Below are 25,357 nucleotides of genomic sequence, written 5' to 3'. Positions count from 1 at the left end.
GCATGCTGCAGCAAAAGTGTCAGGCCACAGTGCTCATGGTTGCAGCAAGACAGGCTTATGCAGGATATGTTAGGCCTCAGTGGTGGTGTTAGGAGCAAAGGATCTCAGTGGAGTCATGCCCAGTGGTGATGATTGTGCCAAAGCAGGCAGAGGAAGTTAGTGGGGACATGCCCCAGTGGTGGTGTTTGGGAGACGCCACCACTAAGGCATGACTCCACCGACTTCGCCCCAAACAGTTGTTAAGGCAAAGCAGGCAGGGGAAGTCAGTGGTCATGCCTTAGTGGTGGCGTTTGGGGAAAAGGAGGCAGAGGAACTCTGTGGAGTCATGCCTCAGTGGTGGCATTTGGAGAAGAGGAGGCAGAGGAACTCTGTGGACTAAGCTGAGAAAATCAGTAGAGTTATGTCCCAGTGCTGGTGCTTGGAATATGGAAGGCAGAATCAGGATGTAAAAAAACCACTTGTGGTGGTATTAAGGTATGGCAGTGGAAGGTTGCTGCTGGATGTGCTGCCAGAGCCCTGTAGTGTCAGGAGCCAGTGTTGTTGTTGGGAATGTTTAAGGAGTAAGCAGGAGGAGTAAAGCCCCAGTGTTGTTGGGAACATGACAGGAGGCAGCAGGCTGAGTCAGACCCCAGTGTTGTCATTGGGGATATGTTAGGAGACAACAGGGTGTGATGTGCCCCAATTGTTATGACCGTTGGTAGCGGGCGGCCGCAATCGACCCAACTCATGTCATGTATTACACTACTCTCCTCTCCAGGTGAACTCGCGGTTGTGGCTAGCCGCTACCGCCTTGTACCTCCGGGCTCTCGAGACTCCTCGTGGTGGCTGGGACGCTGCCGACCCACACGCCAACTCCGGGATTCCTAGGCGCATGCACATGCACCACCAGGCCTCCCTTTAAAGGGCTAATGGTGGGAACCTCAGGGGTGTCCCTGACTGATGACATCACAAGTTTGGGATTTATAAGCACCTCCCTTGGCTTGTTCCTGTTTCTCTGGACCCGTGGTTCCTGCCTTGGATCTCCCATCTGCTGATCTGGACTCTGGCTCAGGTACCCGTTCCTCGGGGAATTGCTTGCGCTTCCTTCGGGAGACCTGGTCTCCAGGCTTCCCCACTCCTCGGGGTAGCTCCTGCGCTCACCAGAGATCGCATCTCTACGCTGTCCCGCTCCTCGGGGCAGTCTCTACCTTACCACACCGGAGACTTTGACTCTAAGCTTTCCCGCTCCTCGGGGCAGGCTACGTCACTACATCAGAGACTTGACTCTGTGCTTCCCCGTCCTCGGAGCAGCTCCTATGTCATCACACCAGAGACTCTGTTGCTACGCTGTCCCGCCCCTCAGAACAGTCTCTGCATCAGTCCTCCAGAAGTTCCTGTCTTTGTGCTCCCCATTCCTTGGGGCCTGCCTAGCGCTCCTCTGACTTGGAGGTTCCTGCGCTGGTACACTGTCTCTTCAGTCCTGCCTAAGTACTATGACTCCTGAACTGTGCCTCTTTCTCCCGCCCCTCGGGACGCCTCACAGTATATCTCAGTGCAGGTACCTGCGATCACGTGGTAGTGACGCAGGACGTACTCTACTGAATTACAGTCATGTCCCCTGCTGCCCGACGGTGAGGACCTGTGGGGCTCCACCCCTTAGGTAGTATCAACCTCCACCTTGGGCCAAGGGTCAATGAAACTCACGAATCCTAACAGATTGCCAAATCCATGGACCCGGCAGAGGTCTCAGCTCTACAGGCCATTCCTGGCCTGGCACAAAGAATCAATGAGCAACAAAAGTTCCTGGAAACACTAACAGCAGCCATTAATAACTTGAGCACTCGTTTAGATGCCGCCGTGACTGCTACCAGGACATCTCCCAAGCTCAACTCTTCCACCTCTATGCCGGTTCCTCGGCCTACCGTGCCCTTACTGGCATCTCCAAGCTTTTCTGGGAACCCTCTTATGTGCAGAGTTTTCCTGAATCAATGTAATATGCACTTCTGCCTGCAACCGGCTTACTTTCCAGATGTGATTACCAAGACTACCTACATCCTTTCCCTCCTGGATAGCAAGGCCTTGGCCTAGGCATCACCTCTCTGGGAGGGTGCAGACCTGGATCTTCGCAACCTGCCCTGGTTTCTTGCCTTATTTCGCTCCGTCTTCGACGACCCTGGCAGAAAATCCACTTCCGGATCCTCACTTCTCCACCTCCAACAGGGCACCTGTCCATTAACTGACTACATCATAGAATTCAGCATATAGGGAAAAATAACCCATGCTATAATTACACAATGTTGGGTTCCATATTAGGTGCTATAACCCAAGAAAGATCTAGGTGTCATAGTGGATAACACATTGAAATCGTCGGTTCTGTGTGCTGCGGCAGTCAAAAAAGCAAACAGAATGTTGGGAATTATTAGAAAGGGAATGGTGAATAAAACGGAAAATGTCATAATGCCTCTGTATCGCTCCATGGTGAGACCACACCTTGAATACTGTGTACAATTCTGGTCGCCGCATCTCAAAAAAGATATAATTGCGATGGAGAAGGTACAGAGAAGGGCAACCAAAATGATAAGGGGGATGGAACAACTCCCCTATGAGGAAAGACTAAAGAGGTTAGGACTTTTCAGCTTGGAGAAGAGATGACTGAGGGGGGGATATGATAGAGGTGTTTAAAATCATGAGAGGTCTAGAACGGGTAGATGTGAATTGGTTATTTACTCTTTCGGATAGTAGAAAGACTAGGGGGCACTCCATGAAGTTAGCATGGGGCACATTTATTTATGAAACTTTTAATATACCGACATTCATAGGGCATATCATGACGGTTCACAAATAACTGAAGCAGGTAGAAAATACAATGAACAGGGGTGGGGGAGAAGGGGAGCAGGCAAGAAAAAGGTGAGAGGTGGGCAGGGGAAGAGCAGCAAGAAAGGATAGGGCAGAAGGAGAGAGAGGAACAATCAACTTGATAAATATAATAAAAGGAACATAATTGTAACTGTTTTAAAATTATAAGTTAAGGCGAGGTACTCATTTACAATAGATCAATTGCATGATTAATTGTTAGGGGGGAGGCGGATGTGGGGGGAAGAAGTAGGAGGGGGAAATTAAGGGGGTAAGGGGTGGCTGGGGGGTGAAAAGGAGGGAGGATGGAGATGGAAGGGATAGGGGGTGGGCAAAAACTAATCGGAGAAAGTTCTTTTTTTACTCAACGCACAAACTCTGGAATTTGTTGCCAGAGGATGTGGTTAGTGCAGTTAGTATAGCTGTGTTTAAAAAAGGATTGGATAAGTTCTTGGAGGAGAAGTCCATTACCTGCTATTAAGTTCACTTAGAGAATAGCCACTGCCATTAGCAATGGTTACATGGAATAGACTTAGTTTTTGGGTACTTGCCAGGTTCTTATGGCCTGGATTGGCCACTGTTGGAAACAGGATGCTGAGCTTGATGGACCCTTGGTCTGACCCAGTATGGCATTTTCTTATGTTCAAAGATCAAGCAAAGCCCCAGCAGCAGCGGTGGGGGAGAAAGCTGGAGAAGCTATCGCAGAGCCTACCTTACCGAGATGCCAAAACTCTGGACCCTTGCTGATTTTTTTTTAGACTGTTTAAACTTTGTTTAAAATAAAATAAAACCAGGCTCCCAATAATTCCACCGGTCCACCTCCCCAAGGAGAGTGAACCGGACCCCCAGTATCACCCTATGCGCAGAGCTTACAAGGTCCCTGACCCTCCACTCGCCTGCCTCCAATACGAGAGGGAATGGTCCCACCAGGACCTGACAATCTCCTGGGAGGCTAAAGGAAAAAGTCTAGTCCTCTGGTTTTTTTTTTTTTTTAATCTCTCTTAACTCAGACTGCAGGATTTTTGCACCTCCACCATCTGCTGGAGACAGAAAAATACTGCAGACTGCAGGTGGCACCTCAGGATATAGGGCAGGTCAGTCAAAACTGTCTCCATCTGCTGGAGAGGAGGTAAAACCCAGGAGTCTGGGCTGATCCGGGTACATACAGGGAACAGCTGCAGAAAATCGTAAAAACTGAGGAGAGCGCAAAGCTGAATACCATGGCCACACAGCTTAGAAGACCAAAAGTGAGGGACTCTGCCTAGGGGGGGCAGTGTGACTAAAGCTGCACATGCGCAGGAAGGCATATTCAAAACTAGAATCTTCAAGAACAAATTTCTGGGACTGGCTCCATCTGATGTCACCCATGTGTGAGGACTATGATCCTGTTTGTCCTCAGAGAAATTACTTTTACTTATTTCAAATTTGTTTTTTTCCCTTATCTCCTAATGTTCCAGAATCTCTCTTCTGCAATCTATCATGCCCCACTGGTTGCACAGGCTCTAGATAAAAGCCAGACTGTAAAGATTTTTTTCCTCCTCTCTGGCAGGGAGGAAATATAGTGACTTGTGTCATAAAAGGACACAATGAGACTGTCAGGAACATATATATATATATATGTGATGTCGCAATAGTTGAATTGATGCCACAAAAGGCTATACTGCTGTACTGGTTTTTTTTTTTTTCATTGAGCACACATTACTAGTTTATTTTAAAGCAGGAACTTGACCCATCACAAGATTAGTGCTGCTGTGTACACAGATTGCTGACATGAAAGGTCATTTCAGTGAAGTTATGATCATCTGGAATAGAGATCATTATCACAATCTGTTTCAATTTTTCAACCTTCTGAAGGACAGTTACTGCTATTTCTCCAGCCCATTCCCATTTATGGCAAATGCTTTTATTAACTAAAAGGTCAGGTTAAATGCTATCACAAGTAGTTAACACTATCAAAACAAAACCTATGCTGAGGTGGTGATGCAAAACTATGCAAATTTGCTCATTCCCAGTGTGACTGTGCAGAAAATGCTTCAGACATCTTAGGAAAGGTTGTTTTTTTTTTTTTAAACACCAGTCACATACATGCACATGTTTAAGCATATATGCTAACCAGTGTCTCATTTGCATCTCAGTATTAGCTGTTGAAGCACATCAATTCAGTCTATCACTAATTGACAGCAGATGTTAACAAATATTAGTACATCAGCCTTATAGTAAGGAGCTCTGCTCCTCTCTATTCTAAACACAGATAACAGCTATTTAGTATGAACCAGAATATTTCTGAGATGAAACTTTATAAGACTTTAATAAACTATTTCAAAATAAAAACACCTTTGCATTTTATTTCCTTGTAAAAATCAGTTTGTATACATGCAGACTAAAACCAGTGTAAGAAAGTATCCACCATTGTTTAAAGAAATAACTATACTTAAATAACAAGGTCTGCCATTTTTGTATAAAAATAAGTTTTTTCCCTTCAAATCTATTCTCCAGTTTCTTCTCCCCCCTCCCCCCCATAAACAATCACAGCTCTAATACATACAAATTAACCTGACCACAGATTTTAATTATATTCCGATACTGCTAAGGTATTTCAATGTGCAAAAAAAAGATATAGTTTCTTCAAAAGAAAAATATCTGAGATCAGGTTTTGTAAATCAAAGTGTAATCATGGTTTTTTTTTTTTTTTTCAAATCTTAATTACAAGTCCATACAGCCTATCTTATGAAAGATTAACAACTAAACTCCTATCTAAGTAAAGCAAACTCCGTTCAGTGCCTGTGTCTGCTATGTCCTGAATGACTGCTACTGTGGTGCTTGCTTTTATGAGGTCTCTCAAATGAGCGGGATCTTTCATGCCTGTCCCTATGATGGCCCCGTTCATGTCTGTGTTTCTTGCCAACATCAGCATGATCCCTGGGTTTGCTATGAGAACGAGAACGGGATTTTTTCCTTTTGTGACCATGTCTGTTGGAACTCTTCAGTTCATCACTGCGGTGCTTGATTTTAAGGTGTGGAGAGCCATGGTTATGATGTCTGTGTGGACTTTCACTGTGACTGCGTGATCGACTTCGTGATCTCGAGCTGTATGTGCCAGATCTACTCCTCCTATTATTGTAGCTTAAGAAAAAAGCAAAGTACAATATTAAAAAATTATTTCTCAAATAAAAAATTGCCAAAAAGATTAAAGACCTGGTTCAGTTTACTGGTTTTAATTTAACCAGCTGCTGCACAAATAAATTCAATCCATGCTCAGGAAGGGGGAGCGCAAAATGTTTTATCTTTAACTGAAATGTGCTCAGTTAACTTGGGCAAATCTGGAAAAAGATTTACTGTTAACTCAGATTACAAGGAAGATCTTTTTGCCGTTTAAACAGTCAAGGGCTAGATTTAGGAGATAAATTTCAATGGATGTATAATAATTGTGTATATAAGAATTTTCTAAAATTTTTAATAAGCCTTTCTTTATGAGTTCTTTTCTTGAGGTATGGAGTTTAGAGTCTTGTGTATGGCACTTATCAAATTGAATCCTCAACATGTTATATAATTGATTCAATTTACTCCCCAATAGCATTCTTCCCATAGGTTTGATATTTCCTTAAATACATTTAAATTAATTTATGAAAATTCTGATAGAGGATAAAAGATCACCAATATCAAAGAAATCTTAGGTTTTCTATAATATTTTTGCTATGCAGCAATTCTAAGCATGCCAGACGATTTTACCAATAAACCAAATAGATCACCAAAAGGCCATTCAGCAAAATACACACAGATAAGCTGGAGACCCACTTTTAATTTATCACGGGAAGGCTCCTTTAAACTCTAGTTTTGAAATGGCAGAAATATAAAACACACAAGGTTGCCTTTTTTTCTACCACAGAAAGACAAACAAGAAGTATAACATTATGCACCAGCTATACTAAGCATTTTTCCCCAGACACAAAACCTGGTCCAATCTATTACTGATGTAACTGCTTTGTTGAAGGATGGCAAAAGCTTAGATTAGAAATAAATAGCATTTATATCAACTTACTGTCTTCTAGGACTGTGAGACCTGGACCTTGACCTCGTTCTTGACCTTGACCTACTGCCACTTCTGCTGTTCCTGCTTCTTTTGCTTTCTTTTCGTAAGCTTAGTTTGTGTTCAAACAAAAAAAAAAAAAATTAGTGTTTAATTTTCACAAGGAGAAAAGCTTGATTAAAACACACTTGTGTTGATATATATAGGTAGTACTCTGTAGGATAATACACTATACAAATCACAGAAATTAAAGCCTGGGTTTATTCCAACAGTTACACTATTTCAAGCTTGTTACTTAAATACTTAACAGGATAGAAGCTTGAAATCTGATTTAAAATTTAATACCAAAGGGTTTGTACAATCTGAAAAGTAATCCCTAAATTAAACTACAAAAACAGTCCCTAATTAGGTCAAAACCAAGTGGCTTCTTGTTATCTTAATGTAGTTTTTAAAAATAGGAATATGTTTTGACTTCCCTCAATTCACTACCAGATTTGTATGCCTATACTTTCAGAGAGAGAAAGTATTTGAATGATTCAATAAAGAATCTGAGGCACTTAAGATTTCCAAGAGAATGTTTTTACTTTGTTACTGCCTCCTAGAAATTTATAAGAGTGATGGGAATGATTAAAATCTTGCTCTGTTAAAAAGGTCAATGCCAGATTTACAAGTTATAAGCTCTTTGAAATACAGCACACTTACCCATTGTAAGGGCTCTTAGAGGTCTGTTGCCTCTCTTCCAATTCTTTTTTGATATTCACAGAAACTGGCGATTTTTCTTCTAGTTTCATTTCTCTTGGTGAAGCTAAAGAAATTTGAACAGAAAAATTAATGCTACAAAAAAAAAAACCAGGAATGGTGGAGGTTTTTTTTGGCAAATATTGGAGAAATTACTTACCTGTCAATTTTGTTTTCCTTAGTGTAGAAAGATGGACTCAGGCCCAGCAGATGGGAGACCGAGTCAGATTTCAAAGCTGACGTCACCCTAGATATACCCCTGTCGTAACCTCAGCTCCTCAATATTATCTTTGAAAAGCCACTGTGGACATTTATATTGGTTAATGAAATCAGACTGATTAAAAACTGGAGACTGCCAGTGCACTCAACCAACATAACGCTGGCACCAGTCCTGAACTAGGGGTAGGGTAATAGCTTACCCGTATTTGTATAGTATAGAAGTTCGCCTTCCAGGCTCTTCTTTGGCGCTTCTCCTGGGCAGCCGTAGGTGGGATGCTGAGTCCATCTGTCTACACTAAGGAAAACTAAATTATCAGTTAAGTAATTTCTCCATTTCCTAGCGTGCAGCCAGATGGACTCAGGACCAGTGGAATGTACAAAGGCTACTCCTGGATGGGGCGGGAGGCTGCCCGTGGCCCACTTAGCACTGCCTTTGCGAAGGCTGTGTCTTCTCGAGCCTGGACATCCAGGTAGTAGAACCTGGAGAAGATGTTTAGGGAAGACCACCTTTCTGCTCGACAGATGTCAGCCGGTGACAGTTTGGCCTCTGCCCAGGATACTGCCTGGGCCCTAGTAGAATGAGCCTTAACCTGCAGCGGTAAAGGCTTCCCTGCCTCTATATAAGCCGCCTTGATTATGCCCTTGATCCAGTGAGCTATAGTTGCTCATGAGGCCACTTTGCCTAGTTTCTTCCCGCTGTGAAGAACAAACAAGCGATCCGTTTTGCACACCGGTTTCTGATTGTTCTAGGTATCGTAATAGGAGTCTGCAGTCGTTTAGATGGCGAAGAAGTCGGGAGTCTCCGAATCCTTATGTTCCTCCGGTGATGGTAGGGAGATGCATTGATTCAAGTGAAACCCTGAGACCACTTTCGATAGGGTCAGTGCGAAGCTGTATCGCTTCTGGAGTAAAGCGGAGGAATGGATCCCGACAGGATAGTGCCTGTAGTTCCGAGATGCGACGGACCGAGCACATTGCCACCAAGATGACCGTCTTTAGTGTTAAAAGATGTAGTGACATACTGTGCAATGGCCTGAAGGAAGGCCCTGCTAGAAAGTCCAATACCAGGTTGAGATTCCATAGGGGGACAAGCACTTTAGGGGTGGTTGGAATTGCTTAACCCCTTTTAGGAAACGGGCCAAGTCCGGGTGTGCAAACAGACTGCTTTTGTTTACTTTGGCTCTGAAGCAGGACAGGGCTGCTACCTGAACCTTGGGAAGTTGAGTGACAACCCTGTCTTCATGCCGCCCTGTAGGAATTCTAGCATCATGGGGATCTCGGCTGTTTATGGGGGCACCCCGCGGTCCACGCACCAGGCTTTGAATATTCTCCAGATTCGTACATATGCCAGGGACGTTGAGAACTTCTGCGTGCGTAGCAAGGTGGTGATCACGGTCTTCGAGTAACCATGTTTCTTCAGGTGAGTCCTCTCAAGGGCCAATCCGTAAGAGAGAATAGAGACGGATCTTCGTGAAGGATCGGGCTCTGCTGGAGAAGGTCCCTGTGTGTGTGTGGGGGGGGGGAGGGGAAGGTACAAAGGGCTCCCCGCAAGGAGTCTTTGCATGTCTGCGTACCACAGGCGTCTGGGCCAATCCGGAGCCACTAGTAGGACTAGCCCTCTGTGGTGTTCTCTCTTGCGGATGATCCTGCCCAGTAGAGGCCATGGGGGTGGGGGGGGGGGGGGGGGGGGGAGAAGCGTACAGTAAGTCCTCCTCTGGGCAGCTCTGGAGGAGGGCGTTGATCCCTTGGGAGTGCTGCTCTAACCTGCGGCTGAAGAACCGGGGGACTTTGCATTGTGAAATGTGGCCAGTAGATCCATAACTGGGAGGCCCCAGCGATTTACTATAATCTGGAAGCCTCAGGTCGACGGTGCCCACTCCCCTAGGTCCAGGCTTTCCCTGCTGAGGAAGTCCACTGAGATATCTTTTCCTGTGATGTGGGAGGCAGAGATCCCTTGTAGGTTTACCTCTGCCCATATTCAGGTCAATCCAGTACCGAGCGGTAGGAAGAGCTGCGTTAGTGCCCGGCGCACCCGCGGTTGCCGCATGCACAGTGCAGCTCACCTACCGCTCGATCCTGTATGTAAATAGCTTGCTAATGAAAGTTGCGTCTTAGAAGCGTCCGTGAAGCGTTAGGCCCGCGCAACCCGTTCTACTGTATAGAGCGCTATAGCGCTCTATACAGTAGAACAGGTTGCGCGGGCCTAACGCTTCACGGACGCGCTGGTATCTGTCATTTCAAATGACATTTGAAATGACAGGTACCAGGAAGTGGACAGTTCTCCGACGCTCAGGATTGTCAGCCCTCTCTCCCCTCCTCCCAAAGCAACAAAAGCGAAAAAAGAAAAAGTTGCAAGAGAGAGAGGGGAGAGAGGACGGGCAATCCTAAGCTCGGGATGGCCAGTCCTCTCCCCTCCTCCCGAGGCAAGGCGCGAAAAGCAGCCTTGCTCCGGGAGGAGGGGAGAGAGGATTGACAGTGTGAAGCGACCAAGCTACTTACTTTTTTTTTGCAGCCCTCCGGAGGAGACGGCCATCAGCAGAAACAGATCGCGGCTCCCCTGCCTCCCGGCGAAGATGGACGCCTGCACGGGGGGAAAGCGGCTCCTGTGCGTGCAATTGGCCGCTTTCCCCCGTGCAGGCGTCCATCTTTGCCGGGAGGCAGGGGAGGGGAGCCGCGATCCATTTCTGCTGATGGCCGCTCAAGACGTGACGTCCATCTTCCTGAGCAGCTGGAGGCAGGAGAGGGGAGCCGCGGTCGCGTTCGCTGATGTCCGGATGGGGGGCTGCAAAAGTAAGTCGCTTTATACTGCCAATCCCCTCCCCCTCCTCCCGGAGCAAGGCTGCTTTTCGCGCCTGCCTCGGGAGGAGGGGAGGGAGGACTGGCAATCCCGAAGGTAGGGTTGCCCGTCCTCTCCCCTCTCTCTCTTGCAACTTTTTTTTGCTTTTTTTTTTGGCTTCGGGAGGAGGGGAGAGGACTGGGGCTGCCCAGGGGACCGGCACCCATGGACGCGGCCAGGGCAGGAGAGCGGGGGCTGGGGGAAAGTTTGCTGCCTACCCTTACCCCTGCCTCTAACGCAGGGGTAGGCGGTAAGTTAGCAGGTTAAACTCTGGGCAAAACGGCAGGGTACAATAGCGATAGTCGGGGCGCACGTTACTGGATGGTAGGGAATAGCTAATTCGCTCGTTTGCATGCAATATACATGCCGCGTGCGGAAGGGGCTGCCCGGGGATTTTAGGACGCGGTAGGAGTAGGTTAAAGGGGGTTGTGGATCGCAGGAAGGGCTAACGCGGCTGGGAAGTGAGTAGAACGCGGGTTAGGAGCGGGGTAAACGCGGCCGCACTTTACTGGATAGACCTGTCAATGAGAGGGTCTATCTCCAGAGACACCTGGGGCTCCTGGTTCCTCCCTGGCGGTTGATGTAGGCAACAGTCGTTGCGTTTTCAGACTTCACTCAAATCCCTTGCCCTTGGAGCCTGTAGCTGAACTGCAGGCATGCTAGTCTGACCGTTTGAGCTTCCAGGCTGTTTATGTTCCATTTCGCCTCTTCCTTGGTCCATTGTCCCTGGGCCATCAGTTCTTGGCAGTGGGCTCCCCACCCTCGGATGCTCGCGTCTGTAGTGAGTATGATCCAGTTCGATGGGGATAAGCTTACGCCTCTGCTTAGGTGGTTTTCCTGCAGCCACCTCTGGAGCCGAGAGCATACCTCTTGTTGGTAGGTGGAGACAAGTCGAGTAATCTTGGGACAGTAAGGAGCGGAGTGGCCGCATGTGAGCCCTTGCCCACGGTACTACTATCAGAGTTGATGCCATGAGGTCTAGGACCTGAAGGTAGTCCCATACATTGGGGCGCGTCCTGGTCATCAATCGGCGTACTTGTTCCATTAGTTTCCTCCTCCTTCTCAGGGGTGGGGAGAGACCTTGTTCTGCTTGGTGTCAAACTGAGCCCCCAGGTACTCTAAAGACTGAGAAGGCTGTAGACTGCTCTTCTCCATGTTCACGACCCAACTGAGTTCCTGAAGGAGGGTCCTGACTCTGTTGGTCACCTGAAGGCTCTCTTCCGGTGACTTCGCCCGGATCAGCCAGTCGTCCAAGTAGGGGTGTACCAGTATCCCTTCTTTTCTCAGTGTTGCTGCCACGACCACAGTTTTGGAGAACTTTCTGGGGGCGGTTGCCAGGCCGAAGGGATCGTCTGGAACTGGTAATGGAGGCCCAGTACCGCAAAATGTTGAAAACTCTGGTAGTCTTGATAGACTGGAACGTGAAGGTAGGTCCAGGGAGGTTAAGAACTCTCCTGGTTGAACTGCCATTATTACGGTACAGATGGTCTCCATGTGGAAGTGTAAGATCCTTAGATGACGGTGGACGCTCTTGAGGTCCAGGATGGGTCGAAATGACCACTCTTTCTTGGCCACCATAAAATAGATGGAATAACGCCCCATATTTAGCTGGAGTGTAGGCACCGGCGTTATAGCCTTCAGACTGAGTAGTCTTATCAGTGTGAATTCCACTGCCAGTCTCTTGAGATGGGAGTGACAGGGTGATATCAAACTTGTCTCTAGGGATGCAGCAAAACTTCAGAGCGTAGCCTTCTCGTATGATGTTTAGTACCTATTTGTCCGACGTGATCTTGACCCATCATTGGTTGAAGAGGGAGAGTCGACCCCCTATTTCCTCTTCCTGTGGATGGGTCTGCCCATTCTCATTGGGAAGCTTGGGATGGGCCTATACCTGGGCATGTTACTTATTTATTTCTATTTATTTCTATTTTATTTATGTATTTTTTGTTATTATCTATTTATTATCACTTCTTAATTGTTAACATTATTATTTATATTTCCCTGTTATTTGGATTAACCATGTTCATTGTAAGCCTCTAACTTGAAGCGATATTAAATAAATAAATAAATAAATAAATGTTCCTCTTTTGGGTTGTCTGTTCCAAAAGGACCGAGACTTCCCAGAAGGTCGGGCTGTCTGGAAGGACTGGTTTCTGCAGGGCCGGAAGCATTGGGAGCCTCTGCCCCGGTTCTCCTGGGAGGGGGGCGCTGGGATCTCTTTCCTCTGTCTTCCTGTACATGAGGCACTGGAGATTTGCCCCACTTATTGGCTAGTTTCTCCAATGCGCTTCCGAATAGGAGAGATCCCTTAAAGGGCAATTCATCCCCATGGAAGAAGCGAAGCATGGTTCTCTATGGTTCCAGGCATGGAGGGATTTCCCCTTCTTCCAGTGAGCCCTCATCATCTGTGGTGTCTGGGTCCGTCAGGGATACCCTTGGTGAGGCGAGACATGTCTCGAGGCCCCCTGGACAGGGCTGGGGGGGGGGGGGAGAAGAGATCAGGTGCCCTTGGCTGTGGTTCCACCCGGGTCGTGGCCGGGGCTGACTGTGCCTGAACCAAGGCTTGTAGTCCCTGGAAAAATACCAACTAAGAAGGCCCCTGGGTCCATGTTTATCCCTTGGGGAGCCGGAGTCGGGTTACTGAAGTGCCCTCTTGCAATCAGGACGCCATCTCGGAATTGCTCAGTTCCAGGGAGCTGTCGGATAAGGTCATCTCCAACCCGTCTTCAGACTGGGATGGACCAAACTTGGAAAATTTTTGAGAATCTAGTCCTCCCTGGGCTTCCTCACAGTACTGAAACAGGCAGGACTCCAGTTCGGGCTGTGCTGCTCTGAAGTGGCAAGCCACGCAAAGGGAATGTCTGAGCTTCTTTGCTGCCGGGGTCATTGCCTCTGTGTTTGGTGTCCGGCACACACAGTTAATGCGCCTGGACATGCGTGCACGCAGCTGTGCACGTTGCCATGCACCTATAAAAGCACCCAAGAGGCAGGCCTGACCCGTGCGCACCAACAGCCGAAGGGGGAAAGATGACGCCGCAGCCCACTGCTCGCAAGATGGCGCCACAGAGGGTCACCACGTGGCTAACTCACTGAGCCAAAAATGGGGCCTAGCCCAAAGGCAGCTCAACCCGTTCAGAGTCCCCCCCCCCCCCCCATATTACATCACTGGAATCGAGAACGGAGTCTATAAAGGCGCACCGAGCAAGGAGACCGGAGAGGACGCGTCGTAGCCCTTCTTCTCTGGATTGAAGATTTTTCTAAACTTACTTGGTCTCCGTGCTTATCGGCCAAGTGCGGAGATGGTCTCCAGCAGTGGGGGGAGAGGACTTTGGCCTTCACTGCCATGCTCTGCTTTGCACCTCCTGCCTTTCAGCCGCTTCAGCGCTTAAGTCCACGCTGGGAGCCGGCTACCGTACCAAGGGACAGCTCTGAGGGATTGGAAATCACCTCAGGAATTTTCGACTGGGGTGAGGGAACCTTAGGTATCACCGCAGGAGAGCGGGGCTAAATCTTCTTAAAGATAAAATGCTTCTCTTTTCTTTTTTTTTTCTAATCCCGCTAGCACTGTGCTAGCAAGGGGATAGTGTCCACATCTGCTAAGGAGACGGAGAGATACTGAGGAGCTGAGGTCACGGCAGGGGTATATCTAGGGTGACGTCAGCTTTGAAATCTGACTCGATCTCCCATCTGCTAGCAGAGGAGCACATAACCCACTGGTCCACAGTCCATCTGGCTACACGCTAGGAAATTTACTTTTTTCCATGGTGAAAACAGGAAAATTAGTTCTTACCTGATAATTTTCGTTCCTGTAGTACCACGGATCAGTCCAGACCATGGGTTAAGCCCCCGTTCCAGCAGCTGGAGACAGACCAAAGTTCTAAGGGCAGCCCATATAAGGACGGAACCCACCCTGGAACCCTCAGTATAACCATTGTCAAAGCAGAAAATACAAGATCAAGCAAGTAACAGGATAACTAGTAATTTAATTTAAACCAACAAAATAACAGAATTGAATGAACTGTGTAACTAAACGCTCTTGTAAATCTACCCCCGATCATCGTAATGATGCTTCCGGTGTCTATTAGATTCCAGGAAGATGATGCAGGGATCAAAAGAGAGAGTCCTATAAGAAGGAAAAAATAAAAAACAGGAAGAAAATTTGAGCAGCCAGAAGAACGGGCGGGTGTCTGGACCGATCCGTGGTACTACAGGAACGAAAATTATCAGGTAAGAACTAATTTTCCTTTCCCTGCACATACCCGGATCAGTCCAGACCATGGGATGTCCCAAAGCTTCCCTACAGAGGGTGGGACCCAGACAGTCCCGCTCGAAGCACTTGCAGACCAAAGGAACCAAAGGCTGGAGCCTGAACATCGAGTCGGTAGTGACGAGCAAAAGTATGAAGAGATTTCCATGTAGCCACCCTACATATTTCTTGCGGCGACACCGATTGAGACTCCGCCCAAGAAGTTGCTTGAGAACATAAAGAATGAGCTTTTAGGCCTTCAGGAACTGGTCAGCCCTTGCAAATTTAGGCCAAAGAAATCACCTCCTTCAACCAGCGAGCGATCGTAGCCTTAGAAGCTTGCTTCCCCGTTGGGTCCACTCCACAGGACAAAAATGTGATCGGAAACCCGAAAATCATTAGTGACCTCGAGATAGTACAATAAGACTCGTTTGACATAGAGACGACGAAGATCACTATTACCAGATGCCGCGATATCCTCTGGCGAAAAAGCAGGAAGTTCTACAGACTGGTTAACATGAAAAGACGAAACAACCTTAGGTAAGAAAGAAGGTACGGTCTTGAGAGAGACGCCCGAGTCCGAAAAACACAAGAAAGGGTCTCTACAGGATAGAACTTGAAGCTCAGACACTCTCCTAGCAGAGCAAATAGCGACTAAAAAGACAGTCTTGAGAGTCAAGTCTTTGAGAGTGCTCAAAGGAGAGGCTCGAACGGTGCCGAACAAAGAGCTCGAAGAACCAAGTTTAAAACGCCACGAAGGACAAATAGACCGGACAGGCGGTTTCAGGTGCTTAGCGCCCCTGAGAAAACGTACAACATCCGGATAAGAGGCGACTGCCTGACCTTCGATAGAGCCCAGGAGGGAACCAAGAGCCGAAACCTGAACTCACAGGGAGCTAACCGAAAGACCCTTGGAGAGACCACGCTGAAGAAAAGTGAGAATAACAGCAACCGAAGGCGAACGTGCCTAAACACCAACTCCTCGCAGACGTTTGCTTACCTACTTCAGGGTCCGGAAGGTTTTTGAAATGTCGACTGTTTGCGAGACCTGAGGAGTATGGCAATAACTTCATCCTTATATCCTCTTTGTCTCAAACGTCTCCATTCAAAAGCCATGCCGCTAGACAGAAGCGATCCGCCTGGTCGAAAAATACGGGAGCCTGCCGCAGAAGATGGGACAGGTGACCGAGACGAAGAGGTCCGTCCACAGTGAGATTCACCAAATCCACGAACCACTGCCATCAGGGCCATTCGGGGGCCACGAGAATGACCGGACCGCGATGGAGTTCTATTCTCCGTAGAACCTTCCCCACTAATAGCCACAGTGGAAACACGTAGAGAAGAACGTCGGAGGACCAATGCTCCCTCCACCGGCTGAAGAACCGAGGAGCCTTGGCATTGGATAGCGTCGCCATGAAGTCCAGGTGAGGGGGGTCCCCACCTGTGTACGATTAGGTCCATCGCTTCATCTGACAGCTCCCGCTCGCCGGGATCGAGATGTTGTCAACTGAGGAAGTCTGCTTGAATATTCTCCTTGCCTGCTATGTGGGAGGCCGCCAGGCGATCCAAGTGTCTCTCTGCCCAGAGAAAGAGCTTGCTGGCCTCTAGCGCCATTAGACGACCGAGTCCCCCCATCGATTTATGTAAGCCACCATGGTGGAATTGTCCGATAGCACCCGGACCGCTTTGTGGCGAATCAAGAGGAAGAAAAAAATTTGAGAGCCAGGCGAACCGCTCGGGCTTCTAGACGATTGATGTGCCACAGAGACTGGGAGAGGGACCAGAAACTTTGAGTCATTTGAGATTGGCAGACAGCCCCCCCAACCGGAGAGGCTGGCATCTGTCGTCACAATGACCCAAGAGGGAGTCAAAACAGGCATCCCCTTGAGAAGATGTGCCGGGGAGAACCACCATTGTATATTGGCTATGGTAGAGTCGGAGAGAGGGAGAATCTCTTGGTACTGCTCCGACATTGGTTTCCAACGGGATAACAATGTTTTCTGTAAAGGATGCATATGAGCTCAGGGGACAAGATCGAACGTGGAAGCCATGGTCCCTAAAACTTGCAGGTAATCCCACACCGTGGGAAGCAGTAGAGAGACAAGAGTTCAACTGATTGATCAGGTTGAGAGTACGCGAGTCCGAAAAAAACTTTCCCGACCCGAGTGTTGAAAAGAGCACCAAGGAATTCCAGCTCTTGTGAGGGCCGAAGATTGCTTTTGGAGTAGTTGATTATCCAGCCGAGAGATGTGAGTAGGGCTAAAACTGTTTATCGCGTGCGTACAGAGGGCAGCAGACTTGCCCCTTACCAACCAATAGTCTAGATAAGGATGGACTAAAATCCCTTCTCGTCGGATAGCTGCCGCAATGACTACCATGATCTTGGTGAAGGTGCGGGGAGCGGTGGAGAGACCGAAGGGAAGGGCCCGGAACTGGAAGTGCTGGTCTAGGATCTGAAAAGCGAAGGAATCTTTGATGTTCAACGGATGGGGGTGTGAAAATAAGCCTCTGTAAGAATGAGGGAAGCGAGGCACTCGCCGGGACGGACCGCCGCAAACACCGCGCGCAGGGTTTCTATCTTGAAACGGGGAACCTTGAGGGCCCGATTGACCCTTTTGAGATCCAGGATGGGGCGAAAGGAATAGTCCTTTTTGGGAACAACGAAGTAAATTGAATACTGGCCGGCGCCCGTTCTTGCACAGGTACCGGAAGGATCGCCCCCAAATCCTGAAGTCTGAACAGGGTGTGACAGACCGCAGGTAGCTTGGAATGGCCGCAAGGGGGCACGATATATAGATCCGGCAGGTCCCTGGCAAACTCTAACATGTAGCCGTGTTCTATCACCTCGAGGACCCAGAGATTGGATGTGATTTTGGCCCACTCCTCGAGAAACAGAGAAAGACGCCCACCTAAGTTTCGTTCGGAGGAATGGACTGGCCGAATCTCATTGGGGAGCTGACTTAGTGGTCATGTGTTGCCGATGGCCATCCCAGAAGCCTCAACTGCCGCGAAAGGAATGGGACCAAGTCTGGGACCTGGAGACACCACCCCTGGGGAAGCCCTGGTGCCGTAACGGCAGTTTCCCCTAAAGCGAGTGAGGGTCGGAAAAAAAGACTTCGACTGTTTGGGACAGTCCTCTGGCAGCTTGTGGACCTTGTTCTCACCCGAGGATTTAATAAGCTGCTTCAGGTCCTCACCAAAAAACCAACTTGCCCTTGAAAGGAAGAGTGCCCAACTGAGCTTTTGAAGAAGTATCAGCAAACCAATTACATAGCCAGAGAAGACGTCTGGCCGAGACCGCAGACAAGAAGCAAGTCATAGAGGGCATCCGCCCATAGACTATAGCACCCTCCAAGCATTCAGCTTGCTCAGCCTCTGCAGACGGGAGGTCCTGGGTGCTGAGTAACTGTTGCATCCACCTAAGGCTTGCCCGCTGCATGAGACTGCTGCAAATCGTCGCCCGGACTCAGAGCCAAAACTTCAAAGATGCGTTTCAAATAAAATTCAAGCTTACAGTCCTGCAAATCCCATAATGCTGTAGCGCCCACCACAGGAATGGTGGTACGTTTCGTCACCGCGGTGACAGAAGTATCTACCTTAGGAATCTTTAACATGTCCAGGCAGTCCTCAGGGAGCGGGTATAGCTTATCCATAGCTCTACCAACTCGAAGCCCCGTCTCTGGGAACTCCCATTCCCGGAGAAGCAAACGGTGCATTGGATGAAACAGGAAAGTATGCGGTAATGCCCTGAATACCGCCAGGACTGGGTCCGCGTTTGGTGTCATCGCTGCCGCCACAGAATCATCTGGTGGGGCTTCAATTCCCAGTTCCTGGAGAACGAAGGGAATAAGAGGCCCCAGTTCCTCCCGCTGAAATAAGCACAGGACATGGGGATTATCTCCCTCTAGCGGGGGGGGGGGGCTTGAGCAGTGGTATCATCGTCCCCTAGGTCAAGCGGGTCTAAAGGAGGCTGGGGGGGGGGTCTGCCGGGGGATGGGGAGCACCCGGGACCACACGAACCCTAACCGGGCCCGGAACATCAGGGGACAGCACAGGAAAAAGAGCAGGTTTCGGAGGAAGGTGAACAATTTGGGGGGGGGGGGGGGCCCACCTCCCTCTGTAAGCTGGCCAAGTAAGATTCATGCATTAAAAGGACAAAATCCGAGGAAAAACGGTTCCGGGCCAAATTTTTCACGGGGGGAGGGGGAGGTGAGGGGGGGGATCTGAGCCCCCCCCAGAGCGAATCGGGCTCAAATCGGGGGTGGGGGAATCAGATCCCCAGCCCCCGGAGAAGCAGGAAGTGTTTCATCAGAAACATCCAAAATGGCCACCGCTGACGTGCGTTCCCGGGACAGGAACGGCTTAGAAACACGTCGGGGAGCCCTTCCCCGAGGTCTAAAATTTGGCGGTTCAGAAGAGGAGCCTTCACCCCCCCGAAATACACCCGGAGCATACCTCATCGTGGGAGAGTCGGGAGGCCAACTCTCCACAAGCTAAACAAAAAGGTGGCCGCGGCATGGAGCAGGAAAGCGGCTGCAAAGCTAATTGAAAACAGCTGAGCTGGGAGCCCCTGAAGAGCTGGATGGGAGATTGAACCCCGCTCCCTCCTCAAAATCAAACTGCTGTTTTGTTTTTTTTAATTTAAACAAAGATAAGTAAAAAAATATTCTGTGAAAGCTTGGGAAAACAAAAACAGTTTATTCACATTAATAATTCATTGCATTCACAGAGGCAGGGGTATAATCCTCCCTGAAGCTCCAGAGGTATGGGAATCTCAGGGCACGGCAGCAGATACAAACATGGGGAGAGGGACTGGCACCACCAGTATCACCCACACTAGGTCACCAGGAAGGGAACCTAGGCTGACAAATCAAGGGGCAAAGCCCCCCTAGGAACCCCAAGAGCGAGGGAGACAGAACTGTCTGCCCTGACACAGTGAGAGAAAAAAATCTTTTTTTTTTTATATATTTAAAACTTAAGAAGTAAATTAAGGGTACTTGCGTGAGCTTGCCCCAGAGAAAGGAAAGAAAACACCGAGGGCAAGCTAAACAGGGAACCAAAGGGTGAGCGGTTCCACCTGCTGGAGACAAATACTGAGGGTTCCAGGGTGGGTTCCGTCCTTATACGGGCTGCCCTTAGAACTTTGGTCTGTCTCCACCTGCTGGAACGGGGGCTTAACCCATGGTCTGGACTGATCCGGGTACGTACAGGGAATAAGGGGTAGATTAAAAAAAAAAAAAATGTGCGCACATCCATGTGCGAGCACACATGGACATACAAGGGGGGAGGCACAGTTTAGCAAAATTTGCGTGGAGATGCATCACGGCCTCCCCGAGGTCCCTCCCCCACACCTCACCTTCCCACCCCCTAAATTGCCTTTTTTTTTTACACCTTGTTTCAGCAACTTACTTCAGCTCCTGAGCTGAAGTAAGCTGCATGCGCTTGGACTTCAAGACAGCGAACAATGGTGCTGTCCCAGCCCACCCCTCCCCACCCAGAAAACGCCCCCTGGCCTGCCCCTTTCAGGAAGGCCCAGACATTGTGTACCGGCCTTTACGTGCATGGCCAGGCCTTTTTGAAAATAGGCTTGGCGCGCGCAAGCTCTGGCGACATGCGGCCTTTTTAAAGTCTACCCTTAAAGTGTCCTACAGTTAATAGAAAAATTTTTTTTTATCTACAGGCCAGTTCAATTGCAGTTCACAACTTCATATCTTAATATGCTAATTTTCATAATCTGGAGAACAACTGGCATTAGACTAAGTATAATTCAATCAGACCAAGGAACCTCTAAAGAACAGCTAGAACTTCAAATTTGTATAGTTTGGTACTTGAGGCTATAAAAACACTAAACAAAAAGCAAGATAGTGCCTACAACATTAATATTTCACAGTACCTTGATGGTGGGTAAAATCCTAGTGTGTGTACACTTTAATTAAAGAAGACATGTAGAAATTCATTATATAAGAAAATGCTTCCAGCTTTCTGCACATGCAAGCCTCAAAAATAATCTTCCTAAACTATTAGGTCTAGAACATAAGAATGCTATAATAAGTAGCACTATATAGTTATGCTCATAAGTTACATACCCCTGGCAGAATTTGTAAGATGAACAGCATTTTAAGAAAACAAGTGATCAAACAAAACATCTTATTTTTTGTTTCAAAGTAAACTATTTTATGCATAACAGAATAGCACAATCATAGCAATAAAGAAAATAAAATGGCCCTATTCAAAAGTAGAATAAAAAATACATATGTGATATTATGGAAATATATATTACATATATATATATACACTGTATTATTCTCCTGATTTTGGTATTACTGATTGAATATATTTAGAGGGGTCAAACATATTTTGTAATTACCTATTCAAACGTATACATAGCCCAAACATTCAAGGGAATATACACTCAAGTTGACACAGGTGGAAATGAGAATGAAGGGTAGATATCCACACCTGTGCCTTGTTTAATTGTAATTAGCGTGTGTATAAAAGTCAATTTCTTAGTTCTTGAGAAACCCTTGTGTATTTCATCCAGGGATGCACTGACTTTGGTGATTACTAGAGATGTGAATCGTGTGCCCGATCGTTTTAACGATCAGGTTCGGATGGAGGGAGAAAAAAATCGGATCGTTAGAGATGTGAATTGGAATTGGTTCTGATTCCAATTCACATCGTTAATTTTTTAGTGAGGCCTGAGCAGACAAAAAAAAACCCCACCCCGACCCTTTACAAAATGACCCCTTTGCTCTCCCACCCTCCCGAACCCCCCCCAAAATGTTAAATTACCTGGTGGTCCAGTGGGGGGAGGGGTCCCAGCGCGATCTCCCGCTCTCGGGCCATCGGCACCAGTTTGGCTACCACTGATAAAAATGGCACCGATGGCCCGATAAAAAAAACCACCCACCCAGACCCTTTACAAATTACCCCTTTGCCTCTCCCACCCTCCCGACCCCCCCAAAAACCTTTTACATGTACCTGGTGGTCTAGCGGGGGGTCCGGGAGCCATCCCTTCAATCATACCCTTGGTGCCGGACTGGTTTCAAAATGGCGCCGATCGCCTTTGCCCTCACTATGTCACAGGGAGCGACCGTCGCTCCCTGTGACAAAGGGCAAAGGTGATTGGCGTCATTTTGAAACCAGTCCGGCACTGGCACAGAGGGTATGATTGAAGGGATGGCTCCCGGATCCCCCGCTAGACCACCAGGCACATGTAAAAGGTTTTTTTTTTGGGGGGGGGGAGGGAGAAGCACAGGGGTAATTTGTAAAGGGTCGGGGTGGGGTTGTTTTTGGTTTTTTTTTTTAATTGGGCCATCGGCGCCATTTTTATCAGTGGTAGCCAAAATGGCGCAGATGGCCCGAGAGCGGGAGATCGTGCCGGGGACCCCCCCCCCCCCCAGACCACCAGGTAATGGATTGGTTTTAAAGGGTCGGGGTGGGTTTAGGGGTTGTTTTGGTGTGCCGGTTTTCCCGCCCTCCCCCCAAATAATTCCCGTACTCGATTTAACGATTTTTCACGATAAATCGAGGGAATTCCTATTGTATCGAGTCCCTTACCGATTAATTACTATTTTAAAATTATCAGACGATAATTTAAATAGTTAAAAAACGATTCACATCCCTAGTGATTACAGAAGCATGGGGAAAGCAAAAGAACTGTCATAGGATCTGTGAGCGAAAGTATTTCAATTCTATACACCAGGAAAAAGATTTTAAAAAGATAGCCAAAGATTTGAAAATGCTGTTCAATTTTAATCAAGAAGTGGAAAATTATGGGACAGTTAATACCAAGCCAGACCAAGAAAGATGTCAGACAACTGCCAGGAAATTTGCTGGGATGCAAAGAAAAGCCCACAAGCAACTTTTACTGAAACAGACTTCTCTTAAACAAAGTGGTATGGGTATTTCAGCATGTACAATAAGGAGATACTTGAACAAAAATGGGCTGCATGATACAATTGCCAGAAAAAAAGCCATTGCTTTACCAATGTCACAAAACAACCAACAAGGACTGAACTACACAGTGTCTGGGTAAACAAATAAGCGTGGGGGTAGCTTGCTTATTGTGGCAGTTACTACCCTAAACCAATTAAGCCTGATACTTTGAATGCATATATAGTGTTGCTCTCTGCTTCAACGGCAGGGGGAAATGTGGAAAAGAGGATTTACATTCAGACATCATCCAACAAGGCATTGATCTGTGCGGTCTGGGTAAGCCGGCATCGGGGTAACTTGCTTGATGTGGCGGTTACTACCCTTAACCATTAAGCCTTATGCTTCACCTTTGATGCAACTCCAACATTACTCTGCATCAATGGAAGGGGATGGCAGGAAATTTGGATCAAACAGTTACGAACAAGGGCTCTGAACTTGGTGGTTGATGAAACAGATAAGTATGGGAAAAATAAGCGTGGGAGCTTGCTAGGCAGACTGGATGGGCTGTTCGGTCTTTTTCTGCCGTCATTTCTATGTTTACAATTTGCCAAATATCACCTAAAGAAACCTCAAAACTTCTGGAACAAAATTTGGAGTGATGAGACCAAAATTTAACTTTATGGTCACAGCCATAAATGCTATGTTTGAAGAGGCGTCAAAACCATCCCTACTGTAAAACATGGGGATTAGGGAGTTACAGCAGCACAGTGGAATTTAGTCACAATTGATCTTATCAGAAAATATTGGAAGAGAATTTGCATTCCTCAGCCAGGAAGCTGTGCATGAGATGTACTTCCAACTTGACAATAATCTGAAACATAAGGCCAAGTTGACCCTTCAGCAGAAGAAAGTGAAGGTTCTGTAATGGCCATCACAGTCTCCCGTTCTCAACATCATTGAGCCACTTTGAGGAAAACTCAAACAGCTCATGCCAGAAAAAAAAACAATTCACAGGATCTGGTAGCTTTACCACTTGAGAAAATAAAGAGCCTCATTCACAACTATCACAAAAGACTGCAAGCCATCATTGATGCAAAAAAAGGGGGAAATACATGATATGAGGAATTAAGGGTATGTACACTTTTGAACAGGGCCATTTTATTTCCTTTATTGCTATGGATTGTCTAATGACTGATATTCCTGAGATGCATAAAATATTTTTAATGTGTTTCAAATTTAAAAAAACAGAGTGTTTTGTCTGATCACTCATGTTTTCTTAAAATACTATACATCTGACAAATTCTGCCAGGAATATGTAAACTTATGAGCACAACTGTATATTTCATTTTGAATGGATACCTTCAAGGCCAACAGATATATGTATCAATAAAAATGGGACTCAATTCATTTGATAAAATATAGTGAGAACTGAAATGGCAAAACAATTTGACTGATTGCCATTATCCACACTGACACTAATATTTTAGTAAAACAGTAATAAGCAAACTAAATAAAATGAACCTACATGGCTTGGAAGCAGGAGAAAATCCACCCATACTGGAAAGGGCTGGCGTGCCATCAGGATTCAAGCCTTTTGCTTTTAGTTTAGCTTCTTGTAAAGCTACTTTTCTCTTCTCCACTTCTTTCTCAAGAAATTCATAGTTTGGCTGTTCAAGGAAACAGGCACAGTATTGAGAAACTGACTAGAAATCATAAGATTAAAAAAAAAAGATTTTGAAATGTGTTTTATCTAAAGAAACGTGAGAGTTCAATCACACAAACCTACCTTTTTTCTTGTATAAAGCTTAAGTGTTGTTGTACATATCTCTTGAATATCATCTTCTGTGGCTCCAAAAAGCAGAAACCAATGAGGGCGTGAGGGCAATGGGATCTAAGAGACCAAAGAACACTACAAGTCTATGTTTATGAACATCTGTCAATTAAGAACAACTGCCAAATAGCCATTAGAATGAACCACTATTCTTGTCTGTAGTCTGCTCCAACAGCCATATGGCTAATTGCAAACCATGGAGCAGCTACAACACAATAACTCAGGTAAAAGGCTAATGCTAACCTGCATGTATGGAACCCTTGTTAGGGAAAAAAGTGAACAGGATTTGAGCCACACAAACTGCAAATGAGATTTTAATTTTATTTAAAAGCAAACTAAAACATAAAACAAAAAAGGTTATACAGCCAATTAAATGAATTTAGTATTTAAAAAAACCACTGCCATTTACCACCTCACACATACACTAAAAGGAAAATTGGTTCTTACCGGGAATGAAAATTAGCAGAAGTACCATGGATCAGTCCAAATCAGTGAATTTAAGCATCCCTACCAGGAGATGACGGCAGAGAATACCACTTTGAGGCACTGCTACCTGCAGTCCCCTCAATATTGACCTGTACTGAAGCCAAGATATCTACCTCACCAAATCCCAATAAAGTATGGGCAAACAGACGTAAAGTTGGAGCCCCCTGCAAACTAGGCTCCCTTAATTTAACACAACTACACCAAACTATGTACACTTCTTCCTCTGAGAAAATCATTAACCAGCTCAGCCACATCCAGAAGTGA

General features: G+C 46.9%; 1 protein-coding gene across 4 annotated transcripts in view; it reads right to left on the bottom strand.

The window, feature by feature from the left end:
- Positions 1-5,438: 5,438 nt before the first annotated feature.
- Positions 5,439-25,357, bottom strand: part of CCNL1 (cyclin L1) — a 44,586-nt gene continuing 24,667 nt past the window's right edge. Inside the window, exons 7-11 of one of the 4 annotated variants that reach the window (XM_029616850.1) lie at positions 24,563-24,667; positions 24,302-24,443; positions 7,562-7,664; positions 6,872-6,970; positions 5,439-5,955 (exon numbers count right to left, since the gene is read on the bottom strand). In XM_029616850.1, coding sequence (XP_029472710.1) covers positions 5,607-5,955; positions 6,872-6,970; positions 7,562-7,664; positions 24,302-24,443; positions 24,563-24,667 — 798 coding nt within the window. In that variant the 3' untranslated portion in view covers positions 5,439-5,606. Of the gene's footprint in view, positions 5,956-6,871; positions 6,971-7,561; positions 7,665-24,301; positions 24,446-24,562; positions 24,686-25,357 lie in introns of those variants that run through there. The other 3 variants (XM_029616851.1, XM_029616852.1, XR_003858730.1) reach the window with 3 other exon arrangements.

This window comes from Rhinatrema bivittatum, chromosome 9 (assembly GCF_901001135.1).
Source record: "Rhinatrema bivittatum chromosome 9, aRhiBiv1.1, whole genome shotgun sequence".
NCBI lineage: Eukaryota > Metazoa > Chordata > Amphibia > Gymnophiona > Rhinatrematidae > Rhinatrema > Rhinatrema bivittatum.
Note: the sequence above shows the minus strand (reverse complement) of the source record. Positions and strands in the feature narration are given on the sequence as shown.